Raw genomic sequence first — 17,290 nt, forward strand, 5'->3', positions numbered from 1 at the left:
CAACATTGGTTATGAATTTTCTTTCCCACTGTCGAATACGTAAATCCAAACAAATGCTTTGTAGCACAATTAAATTATAAAAAATAGTAAATTAAAATCTCATATTCATATATCACTAGGGAAAGACCATAAATTATCAGAGTTATAATAATCATTATGCATATCAATACAAACATCAAAAGAATCTTTCTTTAATTTATGTCACTCACATTTGGTAGAATTTTCAAGTGACACCATTGCTTAATTACACTATCAGTGACACGATAAGCTAAATATAAGTCGAATTGGCATTTATACATGAATATCAAAAGTATTTAAAGGGTCTTAATCAACAATCAAGACCCCAAAACCTTTCTACAATGACTTAAAAAAGACTATGCGGCCGACCACCATTTCTATACAGAATTTATTAGTATAAACAGCTAAGTTAGACCTAATATTGATTGTACTTGGAATTAAATGCAAAATCTTTATTAACGTGTTACGTTAATTCCAACTGTTTGTCCCTTATTATGCATTGTTCACAGACATGTATAGTAATAAGTATCTCAAAGTCTCAACCAATTTTTCAAGTCAATTCTTTTCCAAATGTCAGAAACATTGACATGGTGATCACTTATAACATAATATCATTATTGGTATATGCTTTTGCTGGTAGCGGGTATTAGTTGGCCGTCGAAGTAGATGTGTGTACTCAAAAAAAAAAAAAAAAAAAAAAAAAAAAGGTAGATGTGTGTGTCTATATATACACACACATATGTTATATATATTATCTACCCCAGTGTGCATTAATTAGCAGTGAAGGAAAGGTGAGTTTCAAATTTTTTCTTATATTTAGCCACTAAAGTTTGGTTACAAAATAAAATAGAATGGAAATAGTAATAGGAGTAGGCATGAAATTTTTATTGTTTTGTTTATAAAGATTACAGAATTAATAACTGAATAAAAATTATTATGTCTTATGTAGTAAGAATAAGAAGTTTATTTAGTCCCCAATAATAATAAAATAGAAGCCAAAGCTCTCTTCCACAACATCAACTGGATCCTACAATTGGAAGTGACAATTACTCATATCGAAACAGATGCACTCATAGTTTCTAATGCTTTGACTATTTCTTGTCCTACGATTTTTTCTTCCAAAGACTTAATTGTAGACATATATTGTCTTTTATCTTCTCTCCCTAATGTATCTATTTGCCATGTTAAACATAATGCTAACATGGTTGTCCATGGGTTAGCTAGATATGTTTTAGGGTTGGATGAAGCTTGTTTTTGGTTGAGTAATATCTCTCCACCGATTTACGATGTTATTGTAAACGAACTACCTTTTGTTTTATGATAAAATAGTATTTCTCCTCAAAAAAAAAAAAAAAAAACGCCTTATTATTATAAAAAAAAAAATACACTTAAATAATTTTTAAAAATTACTCATAATTTTTTTTTAAAAAAAATATCTCACATTATTTTATATTAATTTCAATACTTATTTTAATTTTATTTTGATATTTTTTTTCAAAACCATGTATATATTATTTTTAAAAAAAAATTAAGAAAATGTCATATAATTTTTTATTTTAATTTTTTTGTTATAATATTTAAAATTTAATTTATTTTAGTTAGATAGATATATTCTTTAAGAATATGAATTGAAAGAAAAAAGTTAAAAAAAAAACTTAGTATAATTAAAGATATAAATTTTATATAAAATAAAAATTATTAAAATAGGTTGTCTTTAAAAGTTTTTGGGATCTCATTCAAAAAAAAAAAAATTGGGATGTAAATAAAATTTTTCTAATATAAAATAAAATAGTTTTTATTATGTTGTTCAAATTGCCCTCAACTCTTTTAAAAATGGTTTTTGTTTTTATCAAATACCATTATTGTACTAATTAAACAAATAAATAATAAAATTGTATTTTATTTGATCAAATTATTAAAGCATAAAATTAAACATAAATAGCTTATTATCTATTTTATATTAAATATTTAAGTATACTATAAATATTATTCATATAATTTAATTGTAATATTAAATGTATATATGCTTCAAAATAAAAAATAAAATAAAAAAAAAGTTACACATTATTATAACTTTAATATATAAATATATATTTCCATGAAAAAATCAATATATAAATATATATATGTGGGAAAAAAAAAATAGCAAATAAGGCACACAATTTTTTATTTGGTATATGGAATGAGTTTTCAACTAATTTTATTTAGGAAAATTAATTTCTTAATTTATATGAATTATAATTTTTATTGGAATGGATTTTCCAATCATAATAAAGAAAAGTAAATACTCCTTTTGGAATAGTAATTTCTTCCCTACTCCTATTTATGTGAACCAAACACTAACTTGAATACAGATAATAATTTATTCAATTTCCTTTTCAACTAAACTACACAGCTCATGCCTGGAGTTTTCTCGTGCCCACACTAGACAAAAAGTTTCACATTTTTATGTGAAAGTTTGTAAAACAAATAATAATATGCCCAACTTTCAAACCCAATGACATCTTCTCTTTTTTGGGTAATGAAAAAAAAAAGCTCTTAATGAATGACTTAAATCTTTTGAGGGAATAATTTGTTTATTATCATAATTAGTTTAAAGGGCAACAGATGTCTCAATACATTTTGGAGTCATAACTACAACAAATTAGACCTCGTTTAGATTTTAATTTTACTTATAACTAAAAATATACTATACCCTTAATATCTTTTGTAATGATCATAAGATCTAATTTCAGTTTTATTTATAAACATATTTTTCAAAAAAAATATAACTAAAAATATAATATTAGTATAAATTTTATCTTATTTGAATAACTATTATATAAAAAAAAATTAATGAAAAGCAATTTTTAAAGTGTTTAAATACTTGCTACGAAAAAAAAATGTTTTAATACTATAAAAAATGATTTTTTGTCAGTAAATTAGAAATTATGTAAATTATTTTAATTTTAAAAATAGTTTCTCAAAAATTATTTTGAAAGAATATTTTTTATCCAAACACAAAAAACTTTTTTAATTAGATTTTCCATATCACATAAATTTTTTTACTTTTTTTTTTATTATTATAGGGTGGAATTTTTTTAAAATGTGTATTGTATTAAATTTCTTTTGTTGTTCCTGATTTAATTGTTTATATTTTGTATTCCACTATTGTTTTATAAAAAAGATAGTATATTAAAAAAAAAACTGTATAGCAATATTTTCATAAAATTTAACCCAAATTATAATATTTTTTATAAATTTCTCTTTTTAATTCAAAAAGCTAAAAAATAACTTATAGAAATTAAGCGAAACCGCCGAGAAAATTTGAAGTGGATCAAATCTTTTTTGTATCCATTATAAAATGAGTATACAATAATTTTCTCAATTTATTCATATTCATTATAATCAGGACCACAGTAGTATTATCGATTGAGCTGGATTTAGTCCCCAAGTATATAAATTATTTAATTCGTCGGTTTTAATTTGAATTATCATTCTTTAAATAAAATGTTTATTAATTAAATTTATACAAATAGAGCATCCAGAGTTTTTCTTTTTTTCCTGAAAGTTTCCCAACTAAAGTTGAGAAACTAGTTAATATGCAGTTATGCACCATATGTCACCTGGATTGAGAAAATGTTAAGCTCTCTAATTGTTTAGCGCCCGCCACATCAAAAAAAAACAATGTTTACAGGAGAAAATCAAAAGATAAATTACTTAATCTTAGAAAAAGGAAAAAAAGACTCAGTTACTTCAAAAGATAATCTCACTAACAAAACACAATAAGAATGTCGACCAAGACAGCTCTAAATCAAAAAAGCAAACCTCAATCATTTCATCAATCAAAATCATATAAACTCATGGGTTTGTCCAACAATGGAAAAGGTGAATCAAACCTCCAAATATGTCATTCAAGTATACAAAAAACACACTAATATGCACTCTTAACAAAAAATCATATAATTTGAAGACACCAATATAAATTATTAAGGTGACAAGTATTTCTCAATTCCACAATTTTATCAGCTCCAACACAAAGTACAAAGCAAGCCCTCGAGACAAAACTCCTATAACTAATTAAGCAGCCTACCAAAATTGTCAAATACCAGTTCAATGTTATATGTGACAGCCAAATATATAGAGAACAAACAAATAAACAGCAGTCTCAGGGAATCCACAGATCTAACAACTTCAATTTTTTTCCTTTTTTTTTTCTGGCAATTGGCGAATGCCCTCAATTATCTTCAGCTGATGGGCCATCCTCCTCGCTCTTCTCAGCACTGCACCCCAGAGAACTAAAGTTAGTTTATCGTGTATAAATCATAAGACAAACAATTAGTTTCTTTAAATGATTCACACAATTCTAAACCAAAACAATAGAACCAACAATTTTATGGGCTCATCTCAAATAAAATTCTACAGTATATCTTCCAAATGAATCCCCTGAATTTCATTGCAAATCGCAAGCTTTCAGTGACACAAAGTTATAGTACTTTGATTGTACCTTTTAATCCACAAACAGAATAATGTATCTACTTACAGACATAAGACATGAAAAGTTTTATGTATATTCTCTTGAAGGCAAGAGAGGGGGTAGAGGGGTCCTGTCGGGTTAGATTCATAACAACAAGCAACCACATTTCTTTCCTTGGAAGAGGCCAAGAAAGCTCAGAAAGTACCACAAACTAACACATAGAAAAGTGTAATAATTACTTTGCAAGATTCTTTGCTTAAGTTATAATTTAAATTGCAACAGTTCATAAACATAACAAGTATTAATGCCTGCCAAGTCTTCAAAGAAGGTGATAGAGGAGAAACTCAACAATGAACAAACTTTCCCAAAAGAAAATTTTCTAACATGAATAAAAAGGTATGGGAGACGAAAAAACTAGAGCCGAAGGAGTACCAAAATCAGAAAGTCCAAAACCTCTGTTAAGCCAATAAAAAGTAAAGCATTTGCCTATGCGAATCATGATAATGAATCTGATTTACGTCATCAACAATCAATATTCATATTAAGAACTAAAACATAATCTAGCAACAGTGAATTTTATCAGCAAACAATCTATTTAACTTTTCATATCATCATTCATCATGCAAGGAAACGATCAAAGTATCAACCTTGCTGAATTTCACAAAGTAAAAAGTAAAAACTAGAGCATATTTTCACATAGCTGACAATACAAACCTTTGGGAACCAGTATCCTCCTCCGTGTCAGGCTTCCTCCAACTCTTCTCAATGCGGTCATCAGATCGCCCATTCCCGATTCCAAAACTCCTTTTCCCAAATGAAGATCCACCCTCTGGCTTCTCATTCACCTCCTTAATCTTCAACGATTCAAGCTGCTCATCGATCTTTTTCCAGTCCTGCCCTTTTTCAGCCAAAACCTCCTCTCTCGGCCTGGCCTCTCCAAAAGGGTTTGAGCCCTTTGGCTTCGTCACAATAGCCGCCACAGTTCCCGTCACAGAACCAGGCGAGCCTCCATCACTAACCACGGGCAGCGTTCGCGGCTGCAAATTCAACCTTGGCCTCCCTCCACCCACAATCCCACCTTCATTCCCAGTTACACCAGTACTCTCCTCCCTTCTCTTACCCCAGAAGTCCCCATCTGCACCACCACCATTGGAGGTGAATCCAACTTTTCTCTCTCTCTCAAACCCACCACCGCTCGACCCAAATCTTCGTCCCTCGGACGGCACAAAGCTCTTATTTGTGACCCAGCTATCTGAATCATCGGCTTTCGATTGAGAATCGGGAAAGAACCCTCTTCTTTCTCTTCTCTCGCCTCTATCGAAATCATTACCACCCCCAAACGATTTCTTCGTCGATGCCCAATTGTCGGCCTCGTCAGCCCGAGAAGGCCCCGAATCCCTAGGCGCATCCTTACCAAACCCATTGCTGTTCCTATCAGAACTCTTCCACCTCGAATTCGACGAGTCGTCACCGTTCCTATCACCTCGATCAAACGACCTAAAGCCGCTATGACGGGCCCTTTCAATCTCTTCGGCGGTACGCTCGCGAGGGCCTTTAGGGAGTGCCATGCGGTCTTCATGGGTTAAACCCGCAGGCGCAGTGGGTTGGGCAACTGGTTTGGGGCCTCCATAGGTGGTGAACTCGGCTAGGGAAAGAGTCTGACCTTTCTTTTTCTTAGGCTTCGCGGTGGCGGCGGCAGAAAGCGAAGGGAAATCATGAAGAGGTTCCATGGCTGCCTTCTTCTCCTGCTCCTTAAGAAGTTCTGCATCTTGCTCCTCCGAGTCTAGGGCCCAAGCCCCAGGTTTGGACCATGGAGAGACTGTTGCCGCCATAGTTTCTCGCTCTGTTCTCTCTCTCTCTCTAAAGTCTCGTTCTCTACAGCACTCTAGATATCTTCCTTTCTATGCAAAAGGGGTTGCGTTGGTTGGCAGCTTAGGGGAATATATAGCAAGCAAGCAAGTGGAATTGGATTTGATCCAACGGTGGAGTCACTCTACAGATTTTCCTTCTATGGAATTTTCTTAGATTCGATTTAAATGGACGGATGTGATCGTGTCTTGATGACTGGCGCCTTTCTGTGTTGGTTTAGGGCTACCAATATTTGAGTAGGATTAGTTCTTCTTTAAAATGATAATAATAATAATAATAATAATAAATAAAAAAAGATTATGATTAGTTTTTGGGAAAGAAAAAGATACTAATATTTTGGTCGTTATTGCTGCCAAAAAAAAATATATATTTTGGTGGTTATCTCATACAAATTGCTGTATTAATGTTTTGGTTAATTTTCTATTAAAACCTATATATTTTTTTTTAGGTTAATTAGGATTGTTGCCCCTAAACTTTGACATGTATCAAATCATGCCCCTGAATTTTTAAGATCGTTAAAAATACCCCTGAATTATTGAAATTGTTGGATTTAAAGACTTTTGTCAAACTTCACTCAATTTTACTATTTCAAAGATTGTTTATGTATTAAATTATACTCCCAAAGTTTGATATATACCAAATCATGTCCATCGAACTTTAACATGTATTAAATTATGTCTTCTGAACTTTCATCCATGTTAAACTTTTTTACTAAAATTGAAAAAAAAATATTTAAATCCAACAATCTCAATAGTTCAAATGGCATTTTTAACGACCTTAAAAATTCAGGAGGCATGATTTAGTATATGTCAAAGTTCAGGGACAAATAATTAGAAAAAAGTAATCAAAACACTAAATTTTGACTAAATTGTCATTTTAGAAAAAATATAATTATTTTTTATTTATAATTTTTAAAAAAATATATTTATATTTTTACATTTTAATTAATAAAATAAAAATAAAGGAGTTAGGGGAAGAAAAGGTGTGACAATCTAAAAATACCTCTATTTATTTATTTTTTAAATTTTTTTATTTTAGTTTTTTTATTCTACTTAAAATTCTCTCTCTTTAATTTTCACTTTCTTATATTCTTTTTTATTCTACTAGAGACCATTAATTTTGTATAACACATTATTAATTAATTAATTTTTTTAAGAAAAATAAACTATATGATTGTATATGATAACTAATAATCCAGCTAATTAATTTATAACAGTTTGATAGACTTATGTATAAAAGTGAGTATTAACCGATTATTATTTAATTTATTTTATGTATAAAACAAACTTACTAAGAAAGATTTTAATGATACAGTGATAACATCAGGTTTAAATATAGTAGTGACTACAAGTGAGCTACTATGATAACAATTGTTTTCAAGGTATTTCTTTCTGTACTTTTTTTATATAAGAAATTGTATGATGAGTTTCTTTTCTAGAATTCTTTAGACTAGTTCTGTAAATAGGTTTATTATTTTTTTCAATAAATATATTTTTAAAAAATTATACATAAAAATATGTTTGAAATTATTTAGTATGATTTTATTGTTTAATTAATATTCATATATGTAATTTAAATTTTTATAAATAACTGTACGTGAAACACGTCCTGTTTACTTCTAAACAACTAAAATTAACATTGTTAAATCAATTATTTTTCTTAGAATATTCTTATTTTATTGTTTATTAAAATATAACTTATATAATTATTTAAAAGTGCTAAAAAACTAAGGACACATGAAATACAATTTGTCAATAATAAGACAAAGTCACCATACACGACATGTCAACTGTCAAGAATCCTAAAGCAATCAAGCAAAACTGTCAAGCAAGAATAAGCAAAAGGAGTTAAGCAGGCCATCAAGACCTTGGTCGACCATGTTTGGCTGGCCAAGGGAAGCTAGTAGGCCAGCCAAGGGAAGCTTGTAGGTCGGCCAGGTCTTGAGAACAAGTTGGTCGACCAAGAACGGTTGTCAGACTAAAGAGGTCTGTTCAACCAAGGAGGCCAAGCCTTTGCAAGGAAAGTTGACCGGCCAAGCTGAACAATGAAGATGTGTGGAAAAACGCTGGCTGGACCATACATGGTTGACCCATGGAAGGACACATGCCGACCAAGCCCTAAAATAAGGCTGGCTGGCCAACTTGTGCAAACAACTCTGAACAGGCTGAATGAATTGCGAGACAGGTCCAACAACCCACAAAGATAGGGATATTCCCTCAAGATATTAGTCTTATATTCTAGGGATTGAACTATTATTTTTTGTAATTTAAATAATAGATAAAAAAATGTTAATGTCCCTATTTTAAAGGAATATCTTTACCTATTTTAATGAGAATCTCTTGTAAGCCCTACACTATAAAAAGGCATTAGATCACTCTATTGGGGGCAAAGTCATTCTACATGCACTAGGGGGGCTCCATTAAGCTTCTCACACGCCTAAAGCCTCCCTCTCTCTCAATTCTCACATTCTATCAATGTTAAGTCAAGTCTCTTCATAAGTTCTTCACAAGATCTCACCAATTCTTTATCTGTAACACTTGTTCTCACAATTGTAATACTGAAGAGAGCCATAGCTAGAAATTATAAAGTCTAGGCCTGTAATCTGCATGGTATTATCTCAAGAGTCAATATAACAAAAAAGGGAGGTCATTACTCATTTATCAAGAGGACCGAACCTCTATAAATTCGTATGTTATTTTTCAATATTGTTATTTACACGTGGTGATAATCAGAAACTAATAAGGCTCCACAATCAGTTGACCAAATTTTGAGTCAACAAGTATCAAGGAGATGGACGGAGTATCCATTTTGTATCTATTGAGATAGGAGCTATGACCTTAGCGACTGAAAAAAAAAAAAAAAAAATTAGATGACCTTTCAGGTGTGGTATTCAACTAGAATTATTAGGGTAATGAAGTTTCTATTGGAATGGAAATAAGACTGATAAGCTTACCGAAATGTTTGAAAATAAAAGATGTTTTCCTAGATGAGAAGAGTGAGTTTAAATTTATTTCATGTAGGATATTAGACCATGTGATGTATTGTTAAGAGAATGAGGTACGTTGTTGATAACTCTATGGTATAGAGTTAATTTTTATGCTTTTAAACTAAAGTATTGTGAGGAGAGTAATGAAAATGTGCTTATTTTGCTTAATTTTAATTAGTTTTAGTGTTATTTTCTATTTAGTAATCTAACCTTTAAGTTTTGTAAATATTGATATTGTTGGGTGTGTTTTTCCAATTAACTGTGCTTATTTTGTTGAAAAAGGAGGAATTAAATTGATAGGTAAAAGAAAAAGAAGCAAGGAAGAAAAGGAGCACAAGCTGAAACTGGGCTGATTGCTGAAGCAATGCCAAAGCAATGCTGAAGTGAATTCAAACATCCCGGCGATGACGTGGAAACACGAATTTCACTTATCCACCTCAGCAACTTCGGTCCAGTCACTCAAATTGCACCAGCCAGCTGACGTGGAAGAAAGGGGTCTAACCCTAGTGGGCCAAAGTGGAAAAGTTTGGGCTTCTATTTTGGGGTAGGAGGTTGGTACCCTAAAAACCCAACAACAAAAAGAAAAGGAAAAAAGAAGTACAGGGGAGTCATCTTCATCAATTTTCGTACTTGAGCAGCTGCCATATTTTCTGGAGAAGTTTTAATTCACAGCAGGAAGTACTACAAAGAAGAAAGAAGAGGGGACCAAGCCTTAGTGTTTGACTTTTCTTTTACCCCTTTTCTTTAGTTTTCTTTCTTTACTCTCTTTTATTGTTGATTGTACTTAGTATCAAAAAATTCTTGAGATTGTAAATTTGGGCAGCAGCCATGGATGATTTGTTTTTAGCTTGGATTTTATCTTCTTACTTGAATATGAGCTAAACTTTTGAGGCTTGAATGATTATGAACTTCTAAGTTGGGTATGATTAAATTTTAAGCTTACTTTAGCATTTGTTTGCCTTTGTTCATTCAAGTGAGTTTCATTTTAATTGATTGTTGTTTCTTGGCCATGAATAACAATTTGCTAAGCTAGATCTTGTACTGGAAGGGCTAGATCTAGTAGTTCAACTTGAATGAAGCAAGTGAAAACCTAGATTTAGGCTTTTCTTTGTAAGTGGGATAGGAATATTTCATTTACCTTGCATAACTTACCAAATTAATGTTTGAATAGTGTTCTGCTTGCTGGTTTGATATAGGAATATATTGAGCTAAATGGTAGAATTAAAGTTGTGAGTGTTGGAAAATTCTCACAAGCCTAGAGGAATTTGTTGTTATCTCTGTGCAGAATGCTAGAGCAATGCTGAACTGATGTTGTACTGACTGAAAAAAACCTGACTAGAAGGAATTAGTTATTCAAGCCATTTTTACCATATTACATTTTTTATCTTGCAGCCAATTTATTTTCTTAGCAGCAGTAGTTTAATTCTAACAAGATTAATTCATGTCATTTCTAATTTTGAATCATTACTCAACCATTTGCATATTATTTCTTTTTATTTTAAGTTGTAATTAGTTGGATTTACAAGATATTTTTTTGTTTGCAATCCCTGTGGAGACGATCTTACTTATCACTGTATTACTTGTGTGACTGCGTATACTTGCGTACATTTTAAAGAATTAATTATCTTGTGTCAGTGAGGTTAATCTCTCTAGTGCGTATAGAGAGCAGAGAGTAAACATATATGGGTTGTTTTATTGGATGACCGAAAGTATTGGGTTACTTTATTAAGTAACAGTGAAAGTGATAGAGTTATTACTCTATAAACCCGTTGTAGGGTTAATATGATTATCTTATTAAAAAATAGAAAATAATTAGTTACTAAATTAAGTAACAATGATTATTGGTTATCTTATTAGATAACTGTTGTCCCTGATTTTGCCCAATATATGTGGACCAATCAGACAAGGACACGTGGATCAAGCAACTTATCATCCAAACTATTTGCTAAGTCCATATGTAATAAAGCAGCATCCGGGACATGCCTCCCGGAGAAGACATAAGGAGCCCCATACGCTCCCGGAAGCCCAAGTAATGCTAAGGCATCTCCGCGAGGTGTCAGGCTTCCCCTGAGCGATCAAGTCGCATTTAATGTCGCATGGGAGGAAGCGTGTTGGGACTGCTACACGCAATAAAGTCTGACGGCACAACCTCCAACCAGCAGCTACAAAGTAATGATCATTTAAGTCTATCGACGGCTACACTGTGAAGAGTCATATCAGTCAAAAGACAATAAGGACAATCCACATAAAAGCCCTACAGCACCTAGGGATTTGACCGTGCATTGCCCATGGTATATTCATTGGGAATGCCCAACTTTACGGATACTTTCAGATACACTTGTACAATAGTTCTGGGGATCACCCCACCAAAAACACTATAAATACCCCCTCAAAACTCATTAAATGGGGTTGAGAATCTTGGGTTGCATAAGAGCAAGAAGAGTAAATACTCACCAAGAACATTCTCTGTATTTTATAAGGGTGAAACACTCACCAAATACATTCTCTGTATTAAATATATCCATAAATAAGATAGACTCGTGGAGTAAGGCTCATTAACGCCCCAACCACGTAAAAATCCTTCTTTAATTTTCTTACAGCTCTATAAACTTATAATATTTTATTGGTTGCCGAAAACCTCGGTCAACATTTTGGTGCTTTCATTGAGAGCTGAAGAAAGCTACTGCAAACATACACTTCACTTCACAAAAATGGTGGAGACTAGAAGTACTCGTCAACCTCGCCCACTAGAAGATGCTCAAGATCCAAATGAGGAAGATGTAGCCTCAAGAGCAGCTGAGGGCTCTGAGGAAGAAGAAGGAATTCCTGATGATGACTACGAGGGAAACCTCGATGAGTATGCCTACGACGAAGGTAGCTACTCAGAGTTGGTGCTTCTCAGGAAAAAAGCTATCGATCACGAAGCCGAGATCGAAGCCCAGAAAGCACAAAACCAAAAAATGCAAGAAGTGATGCTGGCCATGCAAAAGGCCATGGAGGCGGCTGGCATTCACGTGCATCCCAAGGCAATGACTGCTGGACTCGGCAAGGAACCAGAGGAATCCTCGCCTAGTACCCAACAGCAGAAGTCTAGGGAACCTAGCCCCATAAGGTATCCCGCTGAAGGGAACCAAAAGAAAAACCCTACCTCTACTCCTGGGCAAAAGAAAAAGGCACAGGATCCGCAAAAGGTCCGCTCAGATTTCCCTAAAGGGAAAGGTCCGCAGAGGGGAAAGCTCTAAAAAGGGAGTCTTGGCCCTCAGGATCGAGAGGACCGAAAAAGCATTTTCGTGCACCAAGAGCCCAGAGGTAGAGGAAGAAGAGGATAGAGATGTCCTCCCGTTGATTTGAGAAATCAAATCAATGGGAATCAAGGTGACCTCCGGGATCGCCTTGACCAAAAAAGATACGGGCCCGCGGTCTCCACGGGTACGTTGAATGAAGGAATTATGGCGGAACTCGCCATACTTCGAAAAGACATTGCTCGAGTCTCCCAAAGACAAAAAGGGGATGACTCCGACTCAGACTGCGAGGACCGGGAGCCATGTGCTAAGCACATCCTGGAGGCGGAGCTCCCCAAGAAATTTAAGATGCCCGAAATGGTAGCTTATACCGGGAACTCCGACCCAAGCGACCACTTTTCACGGTTCAACCGTGTCATGACGGTCATGAGAGTCAGCAATGACGCAAAATGTCTGTGCTTCCCGCTTACTTTAAGTGGGTCCGCGGAGGAATGGTTCAAGAAGCTGGAACCAGGATGCGTGAGAACATTTGTTGGAACAAGTTACAGACCAACTTCCGGAGACAGTTTGTCGCCGCAAGAAAGGTCAACCTGGAGGTCAGTGCCTTGACTAACATCAAGCAACTGCCACCGAGACCTTGAAAATCTATATAAAGAGGTTCCGAGAGGAGGCCTCAAAAACCAAGAAAGTTGATGACGGACAACAGCTTGCGCTTCTCTAGGCAGGCATCAGTACAGGGACTCCCTTCTGGAACGAATTACAACAAGAGGGGGCTGCTAGCCTTCAGGACTTCCAGAAGAGAGTCCAAAAATATATCAACCTTGAAGAAGCCCAAATAGTGGCCTATGGAGGATACTATCCCACTGGGATAGCAGGGTACATGCCCGGAGTACCGCCCTCGGGTACTGCCCCCACTGCGGCTCCGCCAATAAGCGGCATACAGTTCTCTGCGACCCCCGGGTATAGTTAGGGCCAGGCTTTGGCGCCCGCATCATCCCATTTTAGAAATTCCTCAGGGATGAATGGACAAGCTCCCTCGTACTCCGCTCCAACCGCTAGCCTGGCAGGCCCGTCCCAGGGCTCGAGGAGTAAGAGATCCTCCAAAGGCAGCACCCGGACGAGGGAAAAGCGCCAGAAAAGGGGGTACACTCCCCAGTACACCCAGTACACGGAGCTGACGGACTCCCAAGAGCGTGTGTACTTTGCTACTAGGAAAAATACGCACTACCGGAGACCGCATCCTTTGTACAAAGACAGCTCCCGGAGGGATCCAAGCAAAAGATGCGAGTACCACAACGACATTGGTCATAGCACCAATGAATGCAAGAATATTAAGGACGAGATTGAAAACCTGATCCGATTGGGCCACCTCTATGAGTGGATCAAGAATAGGCTGTCTCACCTCAATCCGGGCCAGGTGACAAGGGTTGTGCCCCAGGGAACACCGGGGGGTGCAACAGGAGTATTGGCTCCAGCTGCTCCCGCGGGCGATGCCCATCACATCCCCGGTCTGCCGCCCAGACCCAACGAGAGGGTAGCCATGATCTCCAGAGGTCCCCTTATTGGAGGAACTACCTGCAAGGAGCTAAAGCGGTACGCGGGGGCCGTGAAACACAATGAGGTTTGGGAGGTCACTGAACTCCCAGCTCAAAGGCCCCGGGTGATGGATCAACCCATCACATTCACGGAAGAAGACGCCAAGACGGTGCGCTTTCCTCATCATGACCCGTTGGTCATAGAGACCCCCATCGGTAATAAAGTGGTGGCCAGAGTCTTGATTGACAACGGAAGTTCCGTGAACCTACTCTTCAAGGAGGCCTTCACTGCAATAGGCCTGACGGACCGAGACCTCTCACCCAGTGGGTCCCAACTCACAGGGTTTAATGGAACGACGATTATCCCAATGGGAAAAGTAAGACTTCCAGTCACCTTGTGTCCGGACACCCCCCCAGAGCACATTCAAGTACTGCACTTTTGTGGTGGTGGACTGCCCGACCGCTTACAACGCGATCCTCGGCCGACCGGCCTTGGTAGATTTCGGCGCGGTCACGTCCATTCGGCACCTGTGGTTAAAGTTCCCTACCCAGGAAGCTGGGATCGGGACAGTGAGAGGAAACCAGGGGGAAGCAAGGCAATGTTACAATGTTGCAACCCACCTGCCCGTGCTGATGGTCCGGGAAACCATCGAGCCAAAAATGGCTGAAGAAGATGAGTTGGATCCCCGGGTGGGGTCCGAAAAAATTGTGGAACCAATGGAAGATGTCGAGGAAATATCAGTGTGCAACCTCGACTCCCCCAAAGTACTCCGGCTGGGAAAGAGCCTAGATCCGGAGGAAAAAGAAAAAATAATAAAAACACTGAAGGGCGCCATCGACATTTTTGCATGGCGCCAAGAGGACATGACTGGCATAAGTCCCCACGTCATCACCCATGTCCTCAACGTCAATCCGGACATGCCACCAGTCCAACAAAAGCGACGCCCTCTCGACTCGGTGAAAGCCGAGGCTCTAGAGAAAGAGGTGGATAAGCTTCTGGCTAACGGCATGATCCGTGACGTATATGTTGGGTTTTATGCCCTAAATAAAACTCATTTCATATAATCAGATTTACTTATTAATAAAGATCAGAAATAACATTTTATGTTGCATGGTTCACATGATTTATTTCATGATTATAGGTATATAATGTATGAATTCTTTTTAAGTCCAGAACATATGAGTTGGTTAAAGATTATAGTGTTGTCAGCACAGTGGAATATAATCTTTATTATATGTTCAAAAGTAGATTCCCTGATTTGTCAGAACACTGGATTTAGACTGACATGGTATAATCAGCGATAGGTATTCTTACACCTTGGAAAAGTGTTATGTCCTTTCCAGGACATTGGCAAAGTTTACTAGTATCGGATGCATAGAGTATGCATTGGAATGGACCGATATTGAACTTTGAATTAGATTTTGAAACTTACCGTAAACATCTATTCAATTCAATATCATAAGTTGATCCTAGATCACATGATCGAAATCCTGATATGGTTAGGCTCAATTTCAAGAGTGTTATTCGTGTTCTTTGATTTGTTAGTTAAGCCTTCTTCTGTATCAGGGTGATACGTACATTTTGGGAACACGGTAATACAATTGAATGGGGGAGCGCTAACATAAATATGGAATCTATAGCTTCTATTTGGCAAATAGAAGTAAAGGATGATTTCCTTCGAGCTTAACCAAACGAAGATAAAGGGTGGAGATCTCATTTCACTTAGGTGAAATATCATTTATACAGGGTTAAGTGTTTTAAGGATAAAATACATTGTAGGGTGTTACGGTAATTTAATCCTGTACAGTGTAAATCATCTATATAGAGGATCATTGATCACATTAGGGTTATAACAATGGATAACTGATGACGTGTCTATATCGTGGAACATATAGAGCGTTTCTATATGACTGAGAGTGCAATTCCAAGTTCTAAGTGTGGATTCAATGAGGAATTAATAAGTTAGGGAATTTACTTGGTAAATTCGGTTCGACTTATTGGAAGCTCGGTTATATAGACCCATGGTCCCCATACTAGTTGAGGCCATACTGCTTGTAAGACTCAATTAATTGATTTTAATTAATCAATTATAATTCTAAAAGTTAGACTATGTCTACTTTATGAATTTTCACTAAGCAAGGGTAAAACAGTAAATAGAGAGTTTAAAGGGTATATTTATTAATTGGGAAACTTTGATTAGTATTTATTAATAAATAAAATAAATGACAATATATTATTTAATAATTAATTATAGTTATTAAATAATTAGATTTGACATTTATGAAGTTGAAAGAGAGAATTGGCAATTTTGAGAAAATGGGAAACTAGAAATGATGAAATAGGAAAGTTTGAAAAGTGGAAGGATTTGTTTCCCTCAATGAATGGCCGGCCACTTAATGCTCCTATTTCTCATTTTATTTTTCATTATTTTAAATACCAAATAATTCAACTTTAACCCTATGTGGTATTCTATAAATAGAAGGTAAAGGCTTCAGTTTTGATATAGACACTTTACAGTTTATTCTCTCAAACACTATGAAACCGCCACTCTCTCTCTTTCTTTCTTCCTTCTCTGTTTTTCGAATTCCCTTGAGTGATGAGTAGTGCCCACACACATCAAGTGGTATCTCAATCATAGTATGGAAGACTATGGAATTTCTGCATCAAAGGAGGAGAAAAGAAGATACAGGTTCAGATCTTGGTGATGCTCTGCTACAGAAAGGAATCAAGGGCTAGAGATCTGAACGGAAGGAGTCATATTATTCTGCTGCACCCACTGTAAGGTTTTCTAACTTTATATGTGTTTATTTTCATTGTTTTAGAATTCATATTAGGTTGTTAATCCAACATACTTGTTAGTAAATCTAGATCCTGGTAAAATAATTTCCAACAGTATACTATCCGGAATGGCTAGCCAATCCGGTCCTGGTGCCCAAGCCGAATGGAACTTGGCGAGTTTGAATAGATTTCACTGATCTAAACAAAGCTTGTCCGAAGGACTGCTTCCCGCTCCCCAGGATCGACCAGATGGTAGATGCCACTTCTAGATTCAAATTACTATCCTTCATGGACGCCTATGCCGGGTATAATCAAATAAAGATGCATACGGCGGATCAAGAGTGCACTAGCTTCAGGACCGATAAGGGGGTATACTGTTACCTAGTCATGCCTTTCGGACTGAAG

At 35.8% G+C, this 17,290-nt stretch overlaps 1 protein-coding gene across 1 annotated transcript; it reads right to left on the reverse strand.

Annotated features, from left to right (window-relative positions):
• Positions 1-3,937: 3,937 nt before the first annotated feature.
• LOC115704449 (eukaryotic translation initiation factor 4B3) lies at positions 3,938-6,398 on the reverse strand. The gene is made up of 2 exons (XM_030631660.2): positions 5,189-6,398; positions 3,938-4,280 (listed from the first exon to the last, which is right to left on the reverse strand). Exons 1-2 carry the CDS (start codon positions 6,304-6,306, stop codon positions 4,235-4,237), a joined length of 1,164 nt encoding a protein of 387 aa, XP_030487520.1. The 5' UTR covers positions 6,307-6,398; the 3' UTR covers positions 3,938-4,234.
• Between the last annotated feature and the right edge of the window lie 10,892 nt (positions 6,399-17,290).

Source organism: Cannabis sativa, chromosome X (genome assembly GCF_029168945.1).
Source record: "Cannabis sativa cultivar Pink pepper isolate KNU-18-1 chromosome X, ASM2916894v1, whole genome shotgun sequence".
Classification (NCBI taxonomy): Eukaryota; Viridiplantae; Streptophyta; class Magnoliopsida; order Rosales; family Cannabaceae; genus Cannabis; species Cannabis sativa.